The sequence below is a fragment of the Phyllopteryx taeniolatus genome, chromosome 1 (genome assembly GCF_024500385.1).
Source record: "Phyllopteryx taeniolatus isolate TA_2022b chromosome 1, UOR_Ptae_1.2, whole genome shotgun sequence".
Lineage (NCBI taxonomy): Eukaryota > Metazoa > Chordata > Actinopteri > Syngnathiformes > Syngnathidae > Phyllopteryx > Phyllopteryx taeniolatus.
Window position 1 is genome coordinate 27,342,939 of NC_084502.1, and position 27,189 is coordinate 27,370,127.

General features: G+C 41.4%; 1 protein-coding gene across 1 annotated transcript; it reads right to left on the bottom strand.

The window, feature by feature from the left end:
• Window positions 1-2,117: 2,117 nt before the first annotated feature.
• Window positions 2,118-16,341, bottom strand: pnpla4 (patatin-like phospholipase domain containing 4). The gene is made up of 7 exons (XM_061785004.1): window positions 16,140-16,341; window positions 15,888-16,069; window positions 11,360-11,454; window positions 11,155-11,290; window positions 8,074-8,139; window positions 7,828-7,983; window positions 2,118-3,561 (listed from the first exon to the last, which is right to left on the bottom strand). Exons 2-7 carry the CDS (start codon window positions 16,065-16,067, stop codon window positions 3,430-3,432), a joined length of 765 nt encoding a protein of 254 aa, XP_061640988.1. The 5' UTR covers window positions 16,068-16,069; window positions 16,140-16,341; the 3' UTR covers window positions 2,118-3,429.
• Between the last annotated feature and the right edge of the window lie 10,848 nt (window positions 16,342-27,189).

Below are 27,189 nucleotides of genomic sequence, written 5' to 3' on the forward strand. Positions count from 1 at the left end.
TTTGACATATACTGTAAGGTCTCTTTGTAGATGACTGGTTAGAGCGTCTGCCTCACAGTTCTGGGTTCAATCCCCGGCCCCGCCTGTGTGGAGTTTGCATGTTCTCCCCGTGCCTGTGTGGGTTTTCTCCGGGCACTCCGGTTTCCTCCCACATCCCAAAAACATGCATGGTAGGTTAATTGAAGACTCTAAAATTGCCTGTAAGTGTGAATGTGAGTGCAAATGGTTGTTTGTTTATATGTGCCCTGCGATTGGCTGGCAACCAATTCAGGGTGTACTCCGCCTCCTGCCCGATGATAGCTGGGATAGGCTCCAGCACTCCCGCGACCCTTGTGAGGATAAGCGGCTCAGAAAATGGATGGATGGATGGATGATGCAGGAGGCAGAACTGTGGTGAACTAGCTGGGAATCCATGTTGGAAGCTCTGACTACAGCCCTGCTGTTACATGCAGTACGTCTTCTGTCAGTGCCTGCAGGAGCAACCAGGATCAGGATAATATGTACTGGTTTGTAATTTTCGAGTGAAAATTGAATGAATGAAAAACTGAAGGAAGCTCAAAGAGTCCGGAATACAATTTAAAGGGGTATCTATCACAATAATCTGAGATGAGCAGGGCCTGTGTTGGAAATTCCTTTTTGCAGAATAATTAAGGAAGCAATCTTGTCTTCATGGTTTTAAACAAAGAGAAACAGGGAGAAATAAGAGGGAGAGGTGAGAGAGAGGGGGCGATGGCCGGCTGTCCTCATGCTCTTTGCAAGTCCCCACACTCTTTCTAAAGCGGAAGGTTGAAAAAACAGATGATAGGTAAGGTCATTCAGTCAGATTCAGTAAACTTCCAGAATCGGAAGATTAGCCAGCTGTTGTACATCGCTTGGGAATGTCCTTGGATAAGACAAATAATGGCTTGTTTCCTTTAGGCTAGACATCTCAGAGAAGTTATGGAACAGTACACAATAAAATAATGCATTAAACCTTTAGTATTTTTTTTACAGACATGCAAACACCAAAGGCATAAAAAAGGTGACCAAAAAAAAAGAAAAAAAAACATTGTAGGGGGGTCTGGGGGATCCCCCGGGCTCCCGCAGAGAATGTATTTGATTTTAACATAAACTAAGCAATCTGGAAGATTCTGAAGAGTACAATAAGGCAAAAATAAACACATTTTCTTCACGCAGAAAAACATTTATTTATATAGCTAAAGTACATGTTGATGTACAATTTTAGGATTTAAATTAAATTTGCCTCATTTCTTTGCTATTTTTGTTTTGGCCTCCAACTTGACCAGGCCCATCTCCACCTGCACCTGATGCCTGCTTCTGATTTTAAAAGTAGTTAATGATTTTAAAAGTCATCAATTTGTAGTGTAATTATATGAGGTGATAATTCCTTTATATGGGTTAACAGTCATAATCGTTATGGCTTCCCTCTATGACAACAGCGACGGCGATTTATTTTAGCATTGATATCTGTATTTGTATGAAGTGCACCTACAGTATTTCAATATTTCCTTTTTGGGACTACTCTACTGGCACAGGAATATGTTGTAATGGGGAGACAGAATTGTTATTCTCTCTCCGTGTGATGTTCTTTCACTCACGACTTTTGACTTGAGATAAACACTCACTAGTATGCCACTAAAGAGTGCTGCTATTACAATATGCTTAAATAATTCAGCGAATCATCTCTTTGAATGGTAGCGGTGGTGGCGGCCCGGGGAGGGCCAGCTAGTGGGGCTTCCCGGTGGCGGCCCCCTCCGGCCAGGATGTGCCTCCCGAAGTGGAGGTCCATCCTGACCCACGGTCCCGCATTTGCTCGGACGGAGGCCGGCTCGAATAATTAGGCGCCTCTCGCCCAATCAACTGCGACGGGATGCTCAGACCGGCATAGCGGCTACGCTGTCGTGTTGGGAGGGACTGGGGGCACCCAGTTGTTTCTGCATCCCTCCCAATGCAGCTTTTTGGTCGTGTGGGCCAGTCAGCCAATCAGTGTATTTTTTGTGACGTAGCCATTACGCGTCCAATCAGGTGAGTTTATACTTTTAATGAGTAACTGGAGTGCTGTAGTCTAGCTGTAGAAGCCTGGCTAAGCAGTGTGGGTGCATAGAGCTGGCCCAAAAATACTGAGACAAGAGCACGATGATATCTAGGCACTTTTTATTTCGCAATATTGTGGTATCGTGAATATTCTTACATCCCTATTGAATGCCTGTGTCTTTATGATCAATATCCATATGTCTGGGTGCAACAACTGTATGTTCACTTTAACGTTGCGTAGATAAACTACACATGAAAGACCCAAGCGTTAATTGAATTGTTCTGTATTTTTAACATGAACACTCAGAATAACATGTACACATGTGCCAAGAAAAAACACCAATTTGAAGCACTACTCAGCGTGGTAGTGTCTAAGAGGATCTTTCTGTTTCACAGTGACAAATAAAATACAGTGGGGCCTTAAGATACCAGTTTAATTCGTTCCGTGACCACACTCAAAACACTCTTATCTCAAATCATCTTTCCCCATTGAAATGAATGGAAATGCTCTTTATTAGTTTCAGCCTCACCCCACCCCCCCAAAAAACCCAAAAGGTTTAAAAAGTGTTTTTGTCATTTTTTGCTTTACCCAAATGGACATTGCACTCCTCCTTCTGATGTGCATGCCTTATGCCTTTATTTTACATTTAGTTTGACAGTAAACTTCAACTAGGAATAGTTGGACATGCACATATAGATAACATGCACACATATGCATGCAGACAATAGTTTATTTTCATTTATGGATTTGTCTCTTGTAAGCGAGCAAAACTAAATACCTGTGTATAAATTACATACATACAGTAAATGATAAAAACAACCTGACTAACAATGCATTCCTGGAATTATCAAGAACAAGCTTCCCAGGCCTGTGTACAAATTGCAAAGTCAGCTCCTCCAGTGGGGCAGTTTAGGGATCCTTTTATGTGCTCTACTAGTCGAAGTGAATTTTGCAGTACAATAGGATGAAATATTACATGTGAGCTGGGGAATAGTTTGCCTCCAGTTTAAAGTAATATAAGGGAAGTGTTACTTAAGTCTAATTATCACAAGGAGCAGGTAAGCTTACATAACATAATGGGGAAAACCATGACTGCAAATCAACATCTCACAGAAAGAAACAACTCAATAAAAACAAATGCACTGTGGGATAGCTCGCTAACATCAGGCAACCAATTCAGAGAATGAATCCCCGCCGGTTTCACAGCTCAGTGCCTAATTAATTTGGTTTCTTCCTGAAATATTGAGTGGAGTCAGAACATTACATTCTTCCCTGAGGGGAAGTCGTTGCTTTCGCATACTGCACTGAAAACCAATGCAGAACCTGCTTATGGTCTAGAACTTACAAAGTTATTTAATGTGAAACTGACACCATCTGTTCTGACTCTCAGCCCTCTACTTCATCCAACCCTCTGTCTTCAGGAACCTCATGGCGTCATCAAAACCTTCCTGACAGAGGGAATGCATTGCATTGGTAGATGGTGGGAATAAAGCCTGGTTCAGTCGTTTGATGTTTTCCATGGAGAACTGGGGAGACCGTACAAGCCAAAATTAGGAACCACGTGCCAGCATTCAGACACACTATCAATTTAACGTTATTTTATTAGTATTTAAATGTCTTAACAGTCTTGGGCCATCATATCTATCTGATATGCTTTGTGCCAGTGTGACTCTCGAAGAGGGGGCGTGTCTAATGCACGGATCTCCTTATCTGCCACTCCAATATGATGTTGTAACTCAGTACCCTTATACAGTGGTTACGGAAAGTATTCAGACCCCCTTAAATTTTTCACTCTTTGTTATATTGCAGCCATTTGTAAAAATGATTTAAGTTCATTTTTCCCCTCAATGTACACACAGCACCCCATATTGACAGAAAACAAAATATTGTTGAAATTTTTGCTGATTTATTAAAAAAGAAAAACTGAAATATCACACAGCCATAAGTATTCAGACCCTTTGCTGTGACACTCATATATTTGACTCTGGTGCTCTACATTTCTTCTGATCATCCTTGAGATGGTTCTACACCTTCATTGGAGTCCAGCTGTGTTTGATGATACCGATTGGACTTGATTAGGAAAGGCACACACCTGTATATATAAGACCTTACAGCTCACAGTGCATGTCAGAGCAAGTGAGAATCATGAGGTCAAAGGAACTGCCTGAAGAGCTCAGAAACAGAATTGTGGCAAGGCACAGATCTGCCCAAGGTTACAAAAATATTCTGATGCAGTTAAGGTTCCGAAAAGCACATAATCCTTAAATGGAAGACGTTTGGGACGACAAGAACCCTTCCCAGAGCTGGCCGCCCGGCCAAACTGAGCAATTGGGGGAGAAGAGCCTTGGTGAGAGAGGTAAAGAAGAACCCAAAGATCACTGTGGCTGAGCTCCAGAGATGCAGTCGGGAGATGGGAGAAAGTTCTAGAAAGTCAACCATCACTGCAGCCCTCCACCAGTTGGGGCTTTATGGCAGAGTGGCCCGACGGAAGCCTCTCCTCAGTTCAAGACACATGAAAACCCGCATGGAGTTTGCTAAAAAAAAACACCTGAAGGACTCCAAGATGGTGAGAAATAAGATTATCTGGTCTGATGAGATCAAGATAGAACTTTTTGGCCTTAATTCCATGCGGTATGTGTGGAGAAAACCAGGCACTGCTCATCACCTGTCCAATACAGTCCCAACAGTCAAGCATGGTGGTGGTAGCATCATGCTGTGGGGGTGTTTTTCAGGTGCAGGGACAGGGAGACCGATTGCAATCGAAGAAAAGATGAATGCGGCCCAGAACAGGGATATCCTAGACGAAAACTTTCTCCAGAGTGCTCAGGACCTCAGACTGGGCCGAAGGTTCACCTTCCAACAAGACAATGAATCTAAGCACACAGCTAAAATACCGAAGGAGTGGCTTCAGAACAACTCCGTGACTGTTCTTGAATGGCCCAGCCAGAGCCCTGACTTAAACCCAATTGAGCATCTCTGGAGAGACCTGAAAATGGCTGTCCACCAACATTCACCATCCAACCTGACAGAACTGGAGAGGATCTGCAAGGAGGAATGGCAGAGGATGCCAAAATCCAGGTGTGAAAAAGTTGTTGCATCATTCCCCAAAAGACTCATGGCTGTATTGGCTCAAAAGGGTGCTTCTACTAAATACTGAGCAAAGGGTCTGAATACTTATGGCTGTGTGATATTTCAGTTTTTCTTTTTAATAAATCTGCAAACATTTCAACAATTATTTTTTTTTGTCAATATGGGGTGCTGTGCGTACATTAATGAGGAATACTTTCCGTACCCACTGTATAGCTTTCTGTTACTCTGGAAGTCCACTCATTTGTGGTGAGCGGTACAAAGGATATGCAGGATAATTTGTTGACATTTTTTGTCTTTTCCTGCTCATAAAGATTTGGCTCAATCGTTGCACTGAAGTGGGTGCGCAACAGGAATTCATAAAATGTTTTGCACAACAGAGTATGGACTCATGCCTTCAGCAATAAACATCCCAATAGCTTTTCTAATAGCTTAATGTAAGCCTGCTGCCTGGTCGGATTGTGCAGCAAAGTGGTGCTTAAATGCTGTGATGATAAGCGGTTGTTGGGCAGCTTTCGTCTTGGATGACATCCGACTTCGATAACATAGGATCGAGGGTTTTCAAGTTCTTCTGCTCCTCCACTTTGCTAGCCATGACTACCTTCACCGCTAGGGATGAGTACTGAGTTTGGATTAAACATGCTGCCGAAGTGTGAACATGCAAAACTTCTTTTTTTTCACCTGACACCAACCAATCAAGATGGGTACGCGTGCAGTGTGGCGTCACCTCCATACTTCTCTGCTTATGCGTTATTATGCAAGAGTGTATCTGCAAATGTAGACATTAACTGATATTAGCTATGGTTAGCTAGTTGTGGGGTGTGGGATCTTTTCATGATAATGCTTCTAGGGGATCAGCAGAGAGGTTTGGAGGTGACTCCACACTGCACGCACATACTCTTGGACCAATTCGTGGACCACGAACGAGTGTGGCGAACCGTGGAGAGTGATCCGTATGGATCGCAGTTCAAAGATGAACAGTCGCACCTCGTAAATGCGCACTGATACACTACAATTTGGTGCGTTTTAATATTTTCAGTGTGCATGCGCACCACTGATGTGCACCCCTGCTTATTACTCTTATAGTCTGTGCTGTACTCAAGATGACCTAAACAGCAAGCCCACACACATTAGTGATGTCAGTCCCGAACGAAATGGCTCTAAGATCCGGCTCTTTGAAGCGAACCATGAAAGCCGGCTCATGATTGGGAGCCGCTTTCGTCGTTCACTTAAGAGAATGCCCGCACATGATTGGTCAATACGTTTTGCATCGTCTCTCTCTCTTAACTTTGCGGAGCATAGGTGGAGAGGGGCGGGAGCACACAGCAGCACACAGACGTGGAAGGAAGACGAGTGAGGAACAGAATATGGGGCCGTCAGAGAAAACAAATGTGCTGGTAAGGAATAGTTGGGGAAATCAGTGATAGCAGGAAAAGGTGTAAAATCTGGACACAAACTTTATTGACAATACAAAGGCAGTGTAAAGTCTGCAGGGAAAAAAAATCTCTTATTGGGTTGGCTGCACAATCTGCACAGGCACCAATCCATGCGATGAGAAGAATAAAGACAAGCATTTGAACCAGATATTAATGAAGGTTCCAGTGTGTCTAATGCAACTGTTGCACATTGTAGCAATGTCAGTCCCTTCAGAGAGAACCTTCTCCAAAACAGGATACAGCAAAAAATGTCAGATAGAAGAAACTGGATCAGCTCCTCAAAGCTGAGACACTTCAATCTTAACTATAGATAAGAAATCTGAAAGCAGATTTTTTAATTTTTGTTTTACACATCTTAGTTTATATTTGTTGCGTTGTGTTTTCCAGTAATTTTGTTGTTTCTCTTAAAATTTGTTGAACATAAAAAAGTTAAAAGCTTAAAATATGTATTAGTTAAATTTCAAATAGTTATGTTTGTTTTTGTATTTTATTTTATTGTAGCACCAAGTAGAGTGAATAAATAAAATGATATTTTTATAAGGAATATAATGGAAAAATATTGCATGTTTTTTTAACATTAGTATGCATCATTTTACATTATTTTTGCATTATAAATTAATTTAAGTAATGAAAAATCAAAGAGCTGTTTGGGAGCTGCAAGAGTCATCTCTTTTTAGTGAGCCGATCCAAAATAGACGGTTCTCGAAAAAGAGCCAGAATTCCCATCACTTACGTCTGTTCTACTACCAAGACTGACCAATAGGGGCAGCATGGTGCCACAGGGCATCCAGACTGCTGGTAAATGCAACGAAAAATAAATCAATAGTAGTAGTAATAGTAGTAGAAATTTAAATTTGTTAAATTTCGATCACATTCACATTCACATTGTTACAGTATTTAAGGCCTCAATATGAAATTCTTCTACTTTGATAATGACGTTATCAGCAGCTGTTGGGAGCCTAAAGATAAATATTTTTTTTTTTTTAATACAAAAAGCTTGACATTTAACAAAGATAACATTGCCAAAACAACAAACAAAAATGTATCTTTGTTTTTGCAGCATATCATACGCTGTCATGACTACTACAGGGTCATCAAAGTACGCCTGCACACATTGAGTCCGGAATTTGTTTTCATCGTTTTAATTATTGCATTTAAAAAAAAAATACAAATTTTAATACTGGTAACATTTCATCGTTTTAAGTACTGGATTATCATTTTGTTTTCGTTATGATGGTAAGACACAGATACATAAATTACAATACATACCAATATGTTCATGTTAGTCAACCTGAGTTGGGTCTTGAACCCATGGCCCTTGTGCAATGGACTCACGTCCTGCTGCCCAGCAAACGGGGACACCGTAATGGTTCGGCCAACAGGCAGGATTGGAAGGCTGTCAGTGAAGCCTCCATCAATCCATTTCTACTGACAAAGACAAATGGTATAAATCCAGCTACAGTGAACATGAACAAAAGGAAATCAAATTAGTGCAGCAGTGACGAGGCCAAGTACCTGTCCTCGGAACACCACAGGTTGGAGCCCGGAATAAACTGGCACAAAGCTGCTGGCCAGGAGTGCCTTGGGGGAGCAACAACAAAATGGCAATGGGGTTATCATAAAGATCAATGTACGTGGGTCAGACAAATAATCCTTGAATATTTTAACTTTATTGGTTGAAATTTTTTTCAATAATAATGTGTGCGAGCGTCAGTTAGCTCAAAATCTACCTAGCTGTGATTTGTTTCATTGCTCGTGTGTGCTTGTTTTGAGTTTTAATGGGATTGAAGGCGGTGGTAGTGGTTATATTTTGGACTGCAATGAAAATAATGGGTAAATTAAAATTTCTGATGGCCCGGGGTGTATACTTATTGCTTGCAAATTTCGCTGCCATCTCTGTGATCCTCTGTGTTTTTGTGCTTTGCTTTATGTTTTTCCCCACTTCTGTTATTGTGCTGGCCACAGTCGTGCTGGTGGAATGGATGCCAACTTGCACTGTGCTAATGTATAATAGTAAAACCTCACTCCTCAGAGACTTCAAAAGAACTTTTTGCACAGGCTTCCAGCCCAGGTGCAGCTGGACGGTGCAGGATCGCCACAGTGTACTGGCAGGCAGCTAACAGCTTGCGATGACAAATGGATAACTACAAAACAAGCTGTGTCTGTGGTCAGGCTTGCTATCAGTATGCCATTAAATTCCCACAACAGCGATATAGTAATACCCGCATATTTGTGGTTCACCATTCAAAAATGTAACTATTCAAATTTTCTTTCCCCTGGGGAACCAATTTCCAGCTATTTGCTGAAAGATTCGCTTATTTGGGGTTTTTGTGCCTTTTCAAACACCTTAAGATGCTACAAGATAGTTCCAAAACCCTAATAGGGAAGTAGTCTATTGGTATCGAGGAAGTACAGCGGTGCCTTAAGAGACGAGTTTAATTTGCATTTCAAATCATCTTTCCCATTGAAATGAATGGAAATGCAGTTCATCCGTTCCAGCCCCACAAAACATCCAAAATTTGCTTGAACGTCTTATGACAATTATTGCACTCAACAGTATTGCAATGTATACACTACTGTATAAAACACACTATAATACAATTTGCTCTCCACATAAACCAGCAACATGGAAAATGCAAGCACAAAACGCTACTGTACCTAATGTATTGTCTTTCCTTGTTCATCATCTTCTCAAATCTCCCTTTCACAGCCAAGATTGCTGAGAAAGTTGTTTTTCACCAACTCAGCAATTTATTGAACTTAAATGGACTTTTTGACAAATTTCAATCAGGTTTCCGAACACATCACAGTAGAGAATCTGCTCTTATCAAAATGCTAAATGATATAAGGTTGAACACGGACTGGGGAAAGGTATAAATTCTGGTCTTGTTGGATCTCAGTGCAGCTTTTGATACGGTAGATCATAATATACTGCTTAACAGGTTGGAAAAAAATTCTTCAATTAAACCACAAGAAAACCGAGATAATTGTTTTTGGCAATAAAGAAAAGAGGATTGCTGTTAGTAAATACCTGGAGTCACTCTCTTTAAAAACAAAAGACCAAGTCCGAAGCCTTGGTGTACTGATTGATTCCGACCTGACGTTCAACAGTCCTATCAAATCAATTACTAAAACTCCCTTCTACCATCTGAAGACCATATCCAGAGTGAAGGCTTCCATGTGCCAAGCAGACCAGGAGAAGCTCATCCATGCTTTTATCGCAAGTACACTTGACTATTGTAATGGTCTTCTGACTGGACTCCCCCACAAGAGCATTAAACAGCTGCAGGTCATTCAGAATGCTGCAGCTCGGTTCTAACCAGAACAAAGAAGTCAGAGCATATTACTCCAATTCAAAAGTCTTCACACTGGCTCCCAGTCAGCTTTAGAAGAGATTTTAAAGTTCTGCTACTGGTCTATAAATCACTAAATGATTTAGGTCCTGAATACATGAAAGAAATGCTCATGGACTATAAACCCAGAAGGGCTGTGAGATCGACAGACTCAGGTCAAATAGTGGAGCACAGAGTCCAAAGCAAACATGGTGAAGCAGCATTTAGCTATTATGCTGCATACAAATGCAATAAGTTGCCAACAGAAGTGACATCAGCCCCAAGTGTGAATGTTTTTAAGTCCAGGTTAAAAACTCTTCTTTTTTCTCATGCGTTTTAGAGCATTTCCACTTTTTAATATTTCTTGCACTGGACGCTGTTTGAATTGTATTCTTTTTTTTTCTCTTTGTTTTATTGGTTTTTAAGCTGTTTTTTTTCTTTTGTTTTTAAATGGTTTTAATCATGTAAAGCACACGGAGTTACCTTGTGTATGAAGAGCGCTATATAAATAAATTTGCTTTGTTTGGTTTACTTATTGGCAGTTGGCAAACCTGCTTTATGGTGTTCCATTGCAAGAAAACCAATGTCAATTGATGGTAGCTGAATGTGGTGAAGTGCGCCATCTAGTGGTGGAGGTCTCAAGTGAACTTGTGTCTAAAATTTTGCCCATATCTCAGGATAAAAAATTGGTCAAGTGACTTGTAAGTCAAGGCACTAGAATCTGAAGGCACCCCTGTATGTTTAATTGTAATTTAATTATACAGTAAATTAGCACCCATTATTTCTGTCATGTTGTAATCTTGGTTTGACCTGACTAATTAGAATATACATGACCTGACTAGTGAATACTTTTGAAGATACTCAGTATACAAGTATATAAAGTACATGAACAAGTCATTTAAATAGATACATTGCCCCATCTTGTGATCCGATCGGGGATCGGTTAATGTTTTTTTCAAACTCGCTGATCGGTGATCAGCCCCAAAAATCCTGCTCGTGTAAAGCCTACTACAGAGATGGGAAGGGGGAAGTCTTGCTCACAATGCTTAATTCTGCTGAGGCTACTTTGTTTAGCATCATCATTAACATTTCCCTTTTTCAGGGTTTTAATGTTGGCCGCACTGTACATGCTCAAAGATAGCAAAACAATAAATAAGAAGTAAATATTTCTGTGCAAATTGGTCTAAATGGACAAAACTAAATTATCCCAGTGCTGTAAACTCGAATGCACATTGATCATGGGTGTGTGTTTGTGTGTGTGCACCTGTATGAGCTCCTCTCTGGAGTTAAACTGACACACAATGAGGTTCTTGCCACTTCTGAAGTGTGTCAATGAGACATGGAGGCGGTCAGATGCCAGGATGTGTGCATCAACAGGCAGCATCTCCTCAATCCCTTCCCTGCAAAGTGGCAAATAATCTTGAGTGCCTGCTTCAGTTGCTTCAACCCATTGTCTGTTGTGTGCTTACCGCAGCTTGGACAAGACGTTAAAACCAGGCGTGATTGCTCCAAACCTCTGTTGTCTTACATTTTCAGCAAAATCGTATGTAAATTCTTTGCAGTGCTGAAAGACAAAGAACAAACAACTATGTTAACTAAATATAGAACTTATATATACATAGAGAACAGAACTTTTATTTCAACCCACTGTGACAAATACAAATGCACAGTGGTAAAACTTAAAGACGTTATGCTTGAAATATATGCTCATTTTCAGTGTTTTTAATGTTAGAGGAGAAGTTGTTGAAAAAATCCCTGATGCAGTCCCACCTCCACCTTAAACTCCTCTGTCACACCGACAGGCCACCTCACCACTGTTCTGCTGCCCTCATACATGTCCTGTATTATTCTAACATACTTCTCTGCCACTCCAGACTTCCGCATGCAGTACCACAGTTCCTCTCTGGGTACTCTGTCATTGGTTTTCTCTAGATTCACAAAGACACAATGTAGCTCCTTCTGACCTTCTTTGTACTTTTCCTTCAACATCCTCAAGGCAAATAATGCATCTGTGGTAATCTTTCTTAGCATGAAACCATACTGTTGCTCGCAAATACTTCTCTTCTGAGTCTAGCTTCCACTATTAGCCATAACTTCATTGTGTGGCTCATCAACTTTATTTCTCTACAGTTCCCACAGCTCTGCACATCACCCTTGTTCTTAAAAATGGGCACCAGCACACTTTTCCTCCATTCCTCAGGCATCTTCTCACCCGCTAGAATTCTGTTAAACAAGCTGGTCAAAAACTCCACAGCCACCTCTTCTCCAAAGGAATGTCATCAAGACCAACTGCCTTTCCAATTTTCATTCTCTTTAATGCCTTTCTAACTTCCCCTTACTAATCATTGCCACTTCCTGGTCTACCACACTTGCCTCTTCTACGCTTCCTTCGCTCTCATTTCCCTCATTCATCAACTCCTCAAAGTATTCATAACATCTATCCAGCACACTATTGGCGTCGGTCAACACATTTCCATCTATCCTTAATCACCCTAACCTGCTGCATATCCTTCCCATCTCTATCCCTCTGTCTGGCCAACTTGTATAGATCTTTATCTCCTTCTTTAGTGTCCAACCTGGCATGCATGTCATCATATGCCTCTTGTTTGGCCTTTGCCACTTCTACCTTTGCCCTACGTCGCATCTCAATATATTTCTTTCGCCTCTCCTCGGTCCTCTGTGTCCCACTTCTTCTTAGCTAACCTTTTTCCTTGTATGATTTCCTATACTGTGAGGTTCCACCACCAAGTCTCCTCTCCTTTCCTACCAGAATACACCAAGTACTCTCCTGCCTGTCTCTCTGATAACCTTGGCTGTAGTGGTCCAGTCTTCTGGAAGCTCCACCTGTCCACCGAGAGCCTGTCTCACCTCTTCCCGAAAAGCCACACAACACTCTTTCCTTTCTCAGCTTCCACCACATGGTTCTCTGCTCTGCCTTTGTCTTCTTAATCTTCCTTCCCACACCACAGACATCTTACATACCACCATCCTATGCTGTCAAGCCACACTCTCCCCTACCACTACTTTACAGTCAGTAACCTCCTTCAGATTACATCATCTGCACAAGATGTAATCCACCTGCGTGCTTCTACCTTCGCTCTTGTAGGTCACCCTATGTTCCTGCCTCTTCTGAAAAAAAGTGTTCACTACAGCCATTGCCATCCTTTTTGCAGAGTCTAGCACCATCTGTCCCTCCAAGTTCCTTTCCTGGATGCAGTACTTTCCCATTACTTCTTCATCACCAACATGTCCATTACAATCTGCACAATTCACGACTCTCTGTCTGGGATGTTCAGAACTACTTCTTCTACTTCCTTCCAGAGTTTCTTCTTCACCTGTAGGTCATATCCTACCTGTGGGGCATAGCCGTTAATCACATTATACATAACACCCTCAATTTCAAGTTTCAGCCTCATCACTTGATCTGATACTCTTTTCACCTCCAAGACATTCTTAGCTAACTATTCTTTTAAAATAAGCCCTACTCCATTTCTCTTCCCATCTACCCCATGGTAAACCCTGCCCCTAAACTTCTAACCTTACTGCCTTTCCACATGCTCTCCTGGACACACAATATATTAACCTTTCTCCTAATCATCATGTCAAGCAACTCCCAAGATTTTCCTGTCATAGTCCCAACATTCAAAGTCCCAAAATTCAATTATAGGCTCTGTGCTTTCCTCTTCTCTTTCTGCCTTTCACCTGCTTTCCACCTCTCCTTCGTCTTCGACCCACAGTACCTGAATTTCCATCGGCGCCCTGCAGGTTAATGGTGACGGGGGCGGATGTTGTTAACCCGCGCCATGACCGATCCGGTATGGAATTCTTTAGATGAACGCTCATATTTGTTTGGCAAGGTTTTAAGCTGGATGCCCTTCCTGACGTAACCCTCTGCATTTATCCGGCCTTGGGACCGGCCAACAGTTTGCACTGGCTTGTGCCCACCATAGGGCTACATTGATAATACCCAATCGATTCTCAATGGGGTTTAGACCTGGCGAGTTGGCTGCCCAGTCAAGCACTGTGATGGCATGGGTTTTGGTGCTTCTGGCAGTATGGGGAGGTCCTGCTGGAAGATGAAATCTGCATCTCCATACAGATCCTCAGCAGAAGGAATCATGAAGTCCTCTAAAACATTCTGTTAGACTGTTGCGGTGACCTTGGATTTAAGAAAGCAGAGTTTACCAACACCTGCTCTGGACAATGGACCCCAAATCATGTCTGACTGCGGATATTTAACACTGGAGCTCAAGCAGCTTGGTTTATGTTCTTCACCTGTCTTCCTCCAAACCCTTGGACCTTGACTCCCAAATGAAAGCATACTTCACTTTCATCGGAAAAGAGGACATTGCACCACTGGCCAACTGTCCAGTCAGATTATTGCAAAACATTCCCTCCTCCTGTGACTTAGCAATGACATCCTCAGAGTCATCACCTCGACATGGCCTTCATTACATTAGTGACTGCAAATCTGAAGTCGTGGAACCCCTAACCAAGGGAGTGACTGGGGATTTGGGCTCCTGTGAAAAAGACATAACTTTGTACTCCCCACTACATTAATGCAGCAAATATAAATACAACTTTAAAAGTATTGCTTTTTTAGGGCCCGTGTCAGTCATGGGCCCTTAGAAGTGCATCAGCCCCTCACCCCCTTAAGCACCCTTGAAAGTAGTAAAGATATACAGTACTAAAAGTTGTATGCTGAACTCTTAACACGAATCATGGTGTGCTGATTGTCCAGGTTTCTGTGTGTCCGACCACACTGAGGCAAAAATTAGTTGGTGCATTTAAAAGTTTCAAGAAAAAGCCAGTAGATGGTAAATAATGGGTCTTCAATGTAACGCAATTCCTCTATACCTTTTTTTTTCTATCTGTGTTTGCAACAAAAGTCTATGGGTTCGTGTCACTGTGGTATATACATATTCACAGCAATAAACATAATACAGTAGTACCTTGACTTGTAAGTACCCTGACTTACCAATTTTTCCAAGTTACTAGCTGTCACTTGGTCGAATCTATCGCTTTGTTTTGCAAGTGATTTTTCTTTATTAAAAATAAAAGGTCATTATACAATGACATCGCTCTACTTTTGGTTAGCAATAGACGAATTGTTTTCAGCTGGTACCACTAGAAATAAAACCTTGCATCTCATTTGACCAAGGGAGAGCTATTGAAAAAAAACTGCATAATTGAATTGAACAATGATTTTATCCTTCTTCTCTCCTTCCATAGTTTCAATGTTAAAAAGTCTCAGTTTATAAGATGATGTTCCTAATCAAACATTTTATGCGTACCTGTGAGACAATTCCTTCCACCAACTCAATGATAAGAGGTTTGTTTCGCAGTCTGTCCCTTTAAAAGTGGCTATTACATCGTGCAATCATCACTGTACAACTACTTAGGACATTCACTCAATTTATCCTGCTCACTTTATCCTTTTTAAGTTCATCCATCCATTAATCCATTTTCTGAGCCGCTTCTCCTCACTAGGGTCGCGGGCGTGCTGGAGCCTATCCCAGCTATCATCGGGCAGGAGGTGGGTACACCCTGAACTGGTTGCCAGCCAATCGCAGGGCACATACAAACAAACAACCATTCGCACTCACATTCACACCTACGGGCAATTTAGAGTTGTCAATTAACCTACCGTGCATGTTTTTGGGATGTGGGAGGAAACCAGAGTGAAACCGGAGAAAACCCACACAGGCACGGGTAGAAAATGCAAACTCCACACAGGGGGATTGAACCCCGCTCCTCAGAACTGTGTGGCAGACGCTCTAACCAGTGGGGTCACCGTGCCGCCCTTTCTAAGTTCAGTACATCGAAAAAAAACATAACCTTGCAAGCTATATCTGGTGGCACAACAAGGTTTTGTCATTGTTTTAATTCAGGTCAAAGATAGGTCAACTCACTTTTCTGCCAGCGGGAAGGTCAATCGCGCCTCCTGTCTGTTTACAACCATTACGAAAAGGTCTCAAGAGAAAGCCAGCTGTCTACCTTGACTTTCTCAGGAGCCGTGAGCATGACAGCAGCAACAAGGGCCCCAGCTGAGGACCCCGCACAGGACTTGAGGGAGGTCAGCAGCTTGTCCCCATGACGGAGAAAAGCCCCCACAGCTCCCAAGTGGTAGATGCCCAAAAACCCACACGCAGCGAAGGACAGATTCACCACCGTCATCTCTGAAACGTAACAGTCTATCAGAGTACTACACTACTACACTTTTACAACGTTTCATGGGTGACCACCAACCTCGCCAAAGGTATCGTATATTTGTTGTTACGTGAGAGAGCAGTTCATTTCAAACGTAAGGGCAGCGAATGTTTAGCTAAACCCACAAGAGTTTACTTTTCTAGAACAGACGCCATTTTTATTATTATGTTCAATTGCGGACGAATTCAAATTCAATACATGCGGATCGTGCATACGTCCGAGGAACTGTCAGTCGCCATCATTAAATACAATAAGGCAGCCGGAAACACTTGTAATTCCGGCTCGAAATTTCAAAATAAAATGCCTACAACCAAAAGGCAGATTCAATAAATAAATAAAATCATCTGATTTTGTTTTAAGTCAATGAGGGCCGGTCTTACATACCGGAAAGCGATATTTGGGTAAAAGAAAATAACTAGTTTGGTAGAAGTAAGTCCCCTTGTAGAGTATTACCTGAGTAAAAGTCTAAAAGTCAAACGTGTGTCGTCCACCCGGCCGCTCTCGGGTGGACTCCTGAGACCGACCCCGCCTCTCGATTGATTGGGTGGGGTCCTCAGCCTCCGCGGGGCAGGCACAGCAATGACAGGACACTTCTGACGGTCATTGTGCATGCAAAACGGTGTCAATTCACTTGCATGTGTCTGCAGACACAATCCTGGGACTTAATCGCTGGGTCTTGGGCCACTCAACAATTGTGACAAATAACTGATGACTATGCGAATTTCTTGGGTATCCCCTCACTCACACTCTGGTCCTATAGACGTTTATAGCGTAAAAAGTCTACTGTGGCACAGTAAAACTGTTGCAGCATAAAAGAGATCCTCCTTTCTGCTTCACCTTACAGCCGAAAAGGACAAAAAAAAAAAGGTTAATGTATCTGACATTTCCTGTACTTAAATGAAAAAAAAAAAAAATCTTATATTAAATGTACTTGAGTATTGGAAGTAAAGGTAGTCTAAAAAGTGTTTAGACTATATTAGAATTTGTTTTTATTGATTTTATAGATTTTATTTTGTTTACTTCAGTGGTATACGTGAAAATACAAGTAAATAAACTAAATAAACTAAATCCAGCTCACCGGCCACCATTTTATGTTCATTTCGCTGTGCCAGATTTCCCAAACTTGGAATTAGCAGAGGTCCACCAAAATTGGGTTTCTCACTGTTTCGCAAAAGGGAGGCCTAATCCTTGTTCTATTCCCTCTACCGCCTCGTTATTTTAAATTTTCAATTCAAATGAGATTTTTGGCTCTGACAAAGATGAAAATGCTCCTCGATTTCGGTGTCCAAAATCACACGTTCATAGGATTTCAACACGATTGAAAGGTAGGTCGACGTGATAAACTGTTATTATTCTTGTTTTCTGTGAAGTTTGATGTAAATTAGACGATTAGTTTACTCTCGCCGTGGACCGGAATGAGATGGCTCAAGCGGACGCCGCCATCGAAAAATCTGAAAATGGCCTGTTTAAACATCAAAATTTCAACTAATAAGACTAACATATGGGCATTTTTCTAACAAAGAGTCAAGTCGAGTCACAAATTTCCAATTTATTTACACTGATTTATGGACAAATCAAACTGGGCCGATTTGCAAAATAAAGTCCTTAATGCTTATCCGATTCTTACAAACTAGGACTCATTTTATTTAAGTTTCTCCTAACCGCAAAGGTTGCCTTCATAAATTAAGCCATCTTTTTTTTTCATTTCACTCAGTATAACACACACTGAGTCATGTGGATAGGTTTTAAGAACTTTGTAAGAAGTAATTACGTAAGTAATGATAAGTAATAAGATTTGTGAAATATAAATAGAATAAGTAACATAAAATAAAACAAGATTAAAAAAAGATAAAAATACTTATTAGCAGTTGTGCAAAGGTACTTGTACTTTTACCGGAGTTCAGATATTTTATAGAGTGAGTATTATTAAAGTGCTTCGAAACAGGCCAAAAAAATGTTTTGTGAATTTGACACGTTATAGAAAATAGTCTTGGTAACAAACATTTTTATTTGCAAAGTATGTGAAATCAGGCTTCAAAATTGTTAACATTCTTTCAGCTTCCAGACACTGTGGGGGTGTCGCTGGGTGCTCTGGAAAATATATGCCTAATTAAAATTACAATACACTCATAAACTTGCCACCAGGGGATGCTGGAACTGCACGAACAGAAACAACCTGGCATTTTTAACACAGGCTTTCACAGGCAGAGAGAAAGTCATTCTGCCCCTTTGTTTCCGTTCAAATTCATCCATCCATCCATCCATCCATTTTCTGAGCCGCTTCTCCTCACTAGCACCCGGGCGTACTGGAGCCTATCCCAGCTATCATCGGGCAGGAGGCGGGGTACATCCTGAACTGGTTGCCAGCCAATCGCAGGGCACAAACAAACAACCATTCGCACTCACATGCACACCTACGGGCAATTTAGAGTCTTCAATTAATGGGATGTGGGAGGAAACCGGAATGCCCGGAGAAAACCCTCGCAGGCACGGGGAGAACATGCAAACTCCACATAGGCGGGGCCGGGGATTGAACCCGGTTCTCAGAACTGTGAGGCCACTTGTCCCTACTGTGCAAACAAAAACACACTACAGTATGACAGGAACGATGGTGAAAGGACATTGATAACTTTGCATTCCTCGCAGCTCTGGCTTGACTATATCAATAAAATAATTTATCTACTCTTATATTACAAAAAAAGAAATAAGTAAATTCCATATTATCACAGTGTGATCATACAGTGTTTTAATGAAAGCACTCTTGATACAAAAAAATATTTTCCTACTAATGCATTTTTACAATTATGTACTGTCTTAAAAAAGAACACCTGATCACCCATTTACGCAGTGTCCCTGAATGCACCTCACGGACTCACGCAGCTGCCTCGTGCATGCCTTGTTGGTCTGGAGAGGAAATGCAGCTGGTGTACAATCTTCATCTTTTGAGCATGTCCAAACAAGTCTTTCTGCTGGTCAATTTTAGTATTACAGTTGATTCACTGTATATAACAGTCCACCAACATCAGAGCAGACCCTGCGATGTGACTATCGTGCACACGTTCTTCGCGATTTATGATGGTCAAACAAAATATTACATTGTCTGAACACTCACATGTGCGATGCCCCTACTATCACGTAAAGAGGTGAGTAGAGTAGCCACAAATTCAATCAAGTAAGAGTACTGTTACTTTAGAATAATATGACTCAAGTAAAAGTAAAAAGCAGTCCTCCAATTACTTGAATAAGAGTAAGTACTCAGTGAAAAAACTACTCAAATCCTGTGGAACTGGTAAGTAACTTCTGATTAATTTTTAAAATCAGAGCATGAACGCCAAAGAGACAAAATATAAAATAACAATGTGCAGCTTCGGGCAATCTTTATAAAATAGCATAAAAAGAGGCAAATTCAGCCACAAAAATGGTCTTACAAAAAAATGTCTATATTCACACGAGTGAAACAGCTGAATAGGCTCACCAGGTAGCGATTACATAGAAAACAGGATAGCTCAACAACAGATCAGCACATAGCTGTTCCTTTTCATAGTCTGTAAATTAAACATTGAGTATGAATGCTTCATGTTGATTTAAAATGTTGTTTCTGTGTGTGGTCATCTGACTTCTTGTCTCCGTTTGATTGGTCAAATAAAGTCAAACGTCACAAGTACGTAGTACTAGTTACATTGGATTGGTGAAACAGAATCATGTCTCTCTACTTTGTTGGATGTTGCTTTAACTAACAGTATTAGCTTCTGATAAGTAAGATTTGCTTGATTGCTCAATAAAGTTGTCAGCGCCAGGGTGGTGGGTATTTGTGTTTTTTTTTTTTTTTTCTTCTCTTCATGGGTGCTAGCATTTTTTCTACACTCTGTGCTCTGCTCTTGCAAGTAGCAGCCGTTTGTTTGCTAGTTCAATCCTCTTGTTGCACCTCCAGTGATGACATTCGTACTCGCCAATGCCCCAGCAGTATATGAGGCACAGTGTCCAGTCACTCACTTGAATGAGAGAGGGCCACCTTCCCAAGAAATATGGTGTGTCTGAGGTGACCTTTGACTTCAGCTACCTCAGTAGCAATATAGTGCTGTTTAGTTAAACATAGTTATAATGGAACACATAAATGTTATGTATTAAACTGATGGAAATGTTTAAGCAAAACTATGTAAAAACAACAACCTTATATTTTACTTTACCACATATTCCAACTTATTAAATTCTCCAGTGCTAAGACCATGAAAAACATCACTGGATTTTCTGAATCAGCTACTCTGTATCACAAAGAAATGAATTACTTTTTAAAATCTTTGGTAAATGATAAATACAGCTTTTGAAGTCATCTCAACGGTCAAACAGAGGTCAAACTGCAGCTGTGGCCACGCACTGTGATTTAATTACTTCCCGAGATAAAGGGAGGAGGGGTTCTTCACTGGAAGAGAAGGGGAGGGAAGGGAGTGGGGTGACACCCTTGCCAAAGACGTCCATGAAATTCATGGATAAAAGAAATGAAGAAGTCCAATTTCAGATATCAGACCAATTATCCAAAGCAGGCTTCTAATTAAGTTTGGGGTAACAAAAGTAGGATAGGGGATATAATTCAAACCACATATGCTGCTTAGGAGTCCTGTTTGTGTGGGAGCACTGCTTCCTCACACACATACAGAGCTTTGAAAGTCATCACAAGGTCATACAGAATGAAAAAAATAAAGTCACTGAAATGTCGTCTGTAAATCCAAAGATGCAACACAGATGTAAAAATGAAATAGATAAGGTAGCCATAATACAGTATTAGACACCACTCAGTTTTATACAGTTCTACACCACTGCAAACATCAACTATAATATAACCTTTTCTACAGTACAGTGGTACCTTTTTTGCTTTGGCCTGCGAGGAAAGAAATTGACATACGAGCGCTGTATGTTGGCAGTGAACTCAACTCCCTTCAAAATAAGCTGCAGTTTGGTAAATGGTGAACAATTCTTCAAAAAGGCTTCAAGTTGTTTAATGCCACTCCAATTTAAAGTTTACTTTCAAACGAAACATAAAAAAGACATTCAGACAGTATGTATTTCAAACTACGTAGTTGTGCCTTAAGATCTGCTTAGCTTAATGCTAACAAACAATGCAAAATACCATAGATGGGCCAACGAGTAGCATCAATGTGGCAGATTGTAACGCTTTCAGCAATGGATATTTGAGCACAAACAGTGCAGCAACACATGTTGACAAACAATAACGATACGCAGAGGCATATATTCTTTATCCACTGTGAAAAACTAATACTATTACTGCAGCTTACTGAGTCACTTACAGAAGGAGTTGTGAAACTCTTTTTTTGGTCTTCATGATTATTTTATACTGCCCCCAGTGGCCAAGTCACATACAGTAGAAGGAGCTTCAATGAATTAATCATGCTGCACAAACTATTTAATTCTTAACATTCTATTTAACTATGTTATTACTCTGTTTTTTATGAAGTAAAATATATTATGGAATGCTATTTTCCTTATGAAAAACACATAAAAAATATATATTTTTACGAGGCTGGACTGAATTAATGGCATTTCCATTCATTACAATGGGGAAAGAATTTTGAGTTACATGCGTGGTCGCAGAACAAATTAAACTCGTATGTCAATATACCACTGTATTTATATTACAGCCCCTATTCCAATGAAGTTGGGACGTTGTGTTAAACATAAATAAAAAAAGAATACAATGATTTGCAAATCATGTTCATCCTATATTTAATTGAATACACTACAAAGACAAGATATTTAATGTTAATATAATTTAATTTAATTGCAAGGAATTTAGGGATTTCATCATCTACAGTCCATAATATCATCAAATGGTTCAGAGAATCTGGAGAAATCACTGCATGTAAGCGGCAAGGCCGAAAACCAACATTGAATGCCCGTGACCTTCGATCCCTCAGGCGGCACTGCATCAAAAACTGACATCAATGTGTGAAGGATATCACCACATGGACTCAGGAACACTTCAGAAAACCAATGTCAGCAAATACAGTTCGGCACTACATCCGTAAGTGCGACTTGAAACTCTACTATGCAAAGCAAAAGCCATTTATCAACAACACCCAGAAATGCCGTCGGATCCTCTGGGCCCGAGCTCATCTAAAATGGACTGATGCAAAGTGGAAAAGTGTTCTGTGGTCCGACGAGTCCACATTTCAAATTGTTTTTGGAAATTGTGGACGTCGTGTCCTCCGGGCCAAAGAAGAAAAGAACCATCCGGACTGTTATGGACGCAGAGTTCAAAAGCCAGCACCTGTGATGGTATGGGGCTCTGTTAGTGCCAATGGCATGGGTAACTTACACATCAGTGAAGGCACCATTACTGAAAGGTACATACAGGTTTTGGAGAAACATATGTTATATTGGCTATATGGTGCCTTGGTAAATGTGAAATATGAATTAAAAACATCCAGGCAATTCCTGACTAATGGACGTTTTTCTGCCAAGAGTCCTGAAATCAGGTCATTCGAATTTCTCAAGCTTATCTAAGTCATTAGTAAAGATCTCTGCCTACCTCTCCACCCAGCGCTGTCAAAATAACAAACACGTGTGCTCTCCCAAGTGGGTCTTCTACATGGAGGCAACCAATCAGAGGAGAGCCAAATATGGACAAAGCGGATACAAAACTGGGTCAAACAGAAGTAGCTGTCAGAGGGGCCTTTTCTGGACACTCGTATGACAAAACCAAGGTGTTATTTTTCAATGAAATTGATATTTTTATACCAAGTCCATGTTAGAGAGTCACTCTATGGAGGTCTAAATAGCCAAAATATGAGACCTTTAAATGCATACCCTTTTTGTGTTTTGTACAGCTAACCAGCGTCTTAGTTTTTTTTAATGTTTGTTGTGTTGTTGAGCAGACCGGGGTGTATATGCGATCTGCCTGTTTAGACCACAGTCGCATTGACAGAAAATATTCTTTCATTCTGATTTGAGAAAATACAGAACGCTGACGATTCCATGATGCTTTCTCTCTTTACACTGCCATGGCACATACTGTATCTGAATCGTGCCACTTGAGAGCAAATTTATGGAATTGTGTCAGTTGAACCATGCAGTGTAAATCCAGCCTTAGGGAGCTTCATTGACTGATCACTCATAGTGAATTAATGTCAACGTTCTTTTTCAAAAGCAGATTTTTGGTCACCGTGGCAATGCTAGAAATTGCACTCACCATTTGTGAGTGCAAATGGTTGCTTGTTTATATGTGATAAATTGGCTGTGATTGGCTGGCGACCAGTCCAGGGTGTACCCCACCTCTCGCCCAGAGTCAGCTGGGATAGGCTCCAGCAGGCCCGCAATCCTACTGAGGATAAGCGGTTCAGAAAATGGATGGATGGATAGATTCTTCTCCAACATTTAAAAAAAAGTAGTCAGGAATAATTGGTTGTTATCAAACCCTAAACATCATGGACTCAGTCTGTGTGTTTTTATGTTGCGGAAATATTTATATTTTGTTCTAAAAATGAGTAGGAAAATCCTTCTTTGAACTGGGAGGAAAAAAAGAGCGCTTGATGTATTTTTGTCTCAGTAGCACAGTAACATCTTCTTTTCTTGACTTTGTTCTACTAAAGTACACTCTGAAGGCTCTTCCCCGAAAAAAAAAGGCTATCCTACGTAAAATGGTAAATTTAAAATGGCCTCACCTGTGTGGAGTTTGCATGTTCTCCCCATGACTGTGTGGGTTTTTTTTCTGGGTACTTGGTTTCCACACATTCCAAAAACATGCATGGTGGGTGGATTGAAAACTCCAAATTGTCCGTAGGTGTGAATGTGAGTGCGATTGGATGGATTGATGTATGGATGTATTGACATTTAATTTATTTTGTCTTTAAAAATCTTTTTTTTTAAAAGCACATTTGGTATAGGAGTAATCCAAAAGTAATGAATTTATTGATAACTCAAGTTACATTACTTTAATCGTTTGTACTGGGATTATGTTCTGCAACTTGTAATTACATTTTTACAGGTAATTAGTTACTGTATTGAAATAAATGTTTAAAGTAACCCTCCCAACCCATCCATGGTAATCACGTTTGTACTGTACTGCATCATTTTGATCAAAATTATGGTAAATAGACTGAACTTATACAGCACTTTATCTTTCAAAATATTGATGCTCAATCAAAAAAAAATATATATATATATATCTCCATCCGGCGGCACGGTGGCCGACTGGTTAGAGCGTCAGCCTCACAGTTCTGAGGACCCGGGTTCAATCGCCGGCCCCGCCTGTGTGGAGTTTGGATGTTCTCCCCGTGCCTGCGTGGGTTTTCTCCGGGCACTCCGGTTTCCTCCCACATCCCAAAAACATGCATGAATTGGAGACTCTAAATTGCCCGTAGGCATGACTGTGAGTGCGAATGGTTGTTTGTTCCTATGTGCCCTGCGATTGGCTGGCAACCAGTTCAGGGTGTACCCCGCCTCCTGCCCGATGACAGCTGGGATAGGCTCCAGCACGCCCGCGACCCTAGTGAGGAGAAGCGGCTCAGAAAATGGATGGATGGATGGATATATCTCCATCCATTTTCTTTACCACTTATCCTCACTAGGGTCGTTGGCTGCTGGAGCCTATCCCAGCTATTTTACACCCTGAACCGGTCGCCAGCCAATCGCAGGGCACATAGAAACAAACAACATGTAAAGAATGATCAATAGCACGAGACACATCCGTGGGCATGTGAGCCGTCGTGTTTGGGCCTGTGGTCAGAATAAGAGGTTCTCCTGCTAATTCCATTGATCTCAGCTGACCCGGAAATGCTGAGCTGGGAGGCATGAATAATTAGCTGCAGCATTCGTTAAGAGTGGTCTTAAAGCCAAAGTGCATATGCAGTACAGTAACACACCATATACTGTCGGTGAGAGAGCTCATTGAAATGTTGATGCTGTGCAGTGAACACATCACTTCCCACGGTCACAGTCACCGTTTATGTATGCTTGTTTTCTCAAATGCCACTGGGTAATCTGTACATTTAGTTCAAGGCAATTTACTGAAGCATGTCATATCGTTTTCATTCAATTTATTGAAAGCATAAGAAATGCTCTAGTATCATCCTATATCCTTATTTCAAAGATGCTGTGCATTCTTGAACAAATAATACTGTGCGGCACTAAAAGTCTCATCATGACACCCCTAATTTGTTGCTTTAATTACCTTTTTGTCTGTATTTTTTATCGTAATGGTAAAAACCTATCTATAAAAGAGAGCCTGGACACCCTGCGGAGGAGACTCATTTTGGTCGTTTGGATCCGCAATCTTGTTCTTTCAGTCACAACCCACAGCTCGTCACCATAGGTGAGGGTAAGAACGACCGGTAAATCGAGAACTTCGCTTTTCGGCTCAGCTACCACGAAAAACCGATACAGAGTCCGCATCACTGCAGAGGCTGCACTGATCCGCCTGTCGCTCTCCCGCACCATTCTTCCCTCACTCAAGAACAAGACCCAGAGATACTTGAACTCCTCCACCTGGGGGAGGATGTCTTCCTTCACCCGGGCATTCCACCTTTTCTGACTGAGGACCATGGCCTCAGATATGGAGTTGCTGATTTTCATCGCAGCCACTTCACACTCGGCTGCAAACTGCTCCAGACAGAGTTGAAGATCAAAAATTGATGAAGCTAACTGAATCACATCATCTGCAAAAAGCAGAGCCGTAATGCTGAGGTCACCACACAGGCTGCACGTAGAAATTCTGTCCATAAAAGTAATGAACAGAATCTGTGATAAAGGGCAGCCTTAACAGTGTCGAACCCTCACTGGAAACGAGCCAACTTACTGGCAGCAATGTGGACCAAACTCTGAAACTGGTCGTACAGGGACCGAAGTGCCCATATTAAGTGGTCCTGTACCCCATACTCCCGGAGTACCCTCCACAGGACCCCCACTGTGGGGACAGGGTCGATTGCCTACTCCAAGTCCACAAAGCACATGTAGACTGCTTGGGGGAACTCTCATACACCCCTGAGGACCCCGCTGAGGATCTGAATCTGAGATTCGACTTCCCGATGGGTGCTTCTCTCCAGAACCCCTGAATAGACCTTACCAGGGGGGCTGAGGCGTATGATCTCCTGGATTGATCTGCCAATCCAGAGTCCCCGGCATGAGTTGGCACTCCCTCACAATATAAGAACTTGAGCACATTCTTTCGCATCAGTGGTTACCTGGCGCAACTGCAACGTGCAGTTAGCTATTTCTACACCCTGAAAATACATCTTCCATTTGGATAATCCCCTGGCATCGCCGCTTTCGAGGGCCTCGATGTCGGTTGTGAGTGTGTGAACGTCACAGAGAGAAAGGAAGAAAAAGTTTTCACTACTCGTGCCACATTTGGCCTACTTGTAGCAACACGACAAGGTTTCCCAAAAATCACATTCTGGCTAAATGCTGAGTCTGGTTGGAATGGCCACTTCAACCTGAGTACAATGCATCAATAATTTTGAAAAGTGGATAATGGGTTCTGGAGAAATTGACTTTTTTTTGTGGGTAAAAAATGGCCTTTCTGGGGGAGAAATTTTGTGTACACATCTATCGAAAATCTGGTTTAAAAATGCCTTCAAAATAGAGTAAAACTTGATTATGCCTGGACCCAGAAGCAATCATGAACTCTGGATGAAAGTGAATATCACTTTCATCCAGAGTCATGACTCCAGTCATGAATTGTGAATTTGCATTGGGCAAGGTGATGATGCTGGAACCTTTGTTTGGTGCCATGCCGATAAGATTTATGAAGATGACTGCCTGAAGAAAACATGCACATTTCAACAGTCATTGATGATATGGGCTGCATGTCAGGGAAAGGCACAGGGGAGACGGCAGTCATTACATCTTCAATAAATGCACAAGGTTACATCGAGATTTTGGACACTTTTCTGATTCCATCGATACAAAGGATGTTTGGCGATGACCATGGGCGTCACCCGACCCCTTTACACTGGGACACATGCCCCAGTGTAAATGAGCTGTGTATCCGGTGCGGCTTGCCCATCAGGAGTGCATAAAGTTTTCCTGGTGGGCAGGTGTGGCAGTGCTAGTAGCATGTAGTTTTTCACAAGTGCAC

What these genes read in the sequence shown, in the direction of transcription:
- pnpla4 (XM_061785004.1), bottom strand. Translation starts at nt 16,067, where the DNA reads ATGACGGTGGTGAATCTGTCCTTCGCTGCGTGTGGGTTTTTGGGCATC. An exon ending in AACGTCTTGTCCAAGCTGCG is followed by an intron (nt 11,291 to 11,359) that starts GTAAGCACACAA and finishes GCCACTTTGCAG; the next exon opens with GGAAGGGATTGAGGAGATGC. An exon ending in CCAGAGAGGAGCTCATACAG is followed by an intron (nt 8,140 to 11,154) that starts GTGCACACACAC and finishes TGCTCCCCCAAG; the next exon opens with GCACTCCTGGCCAGCAGCTT.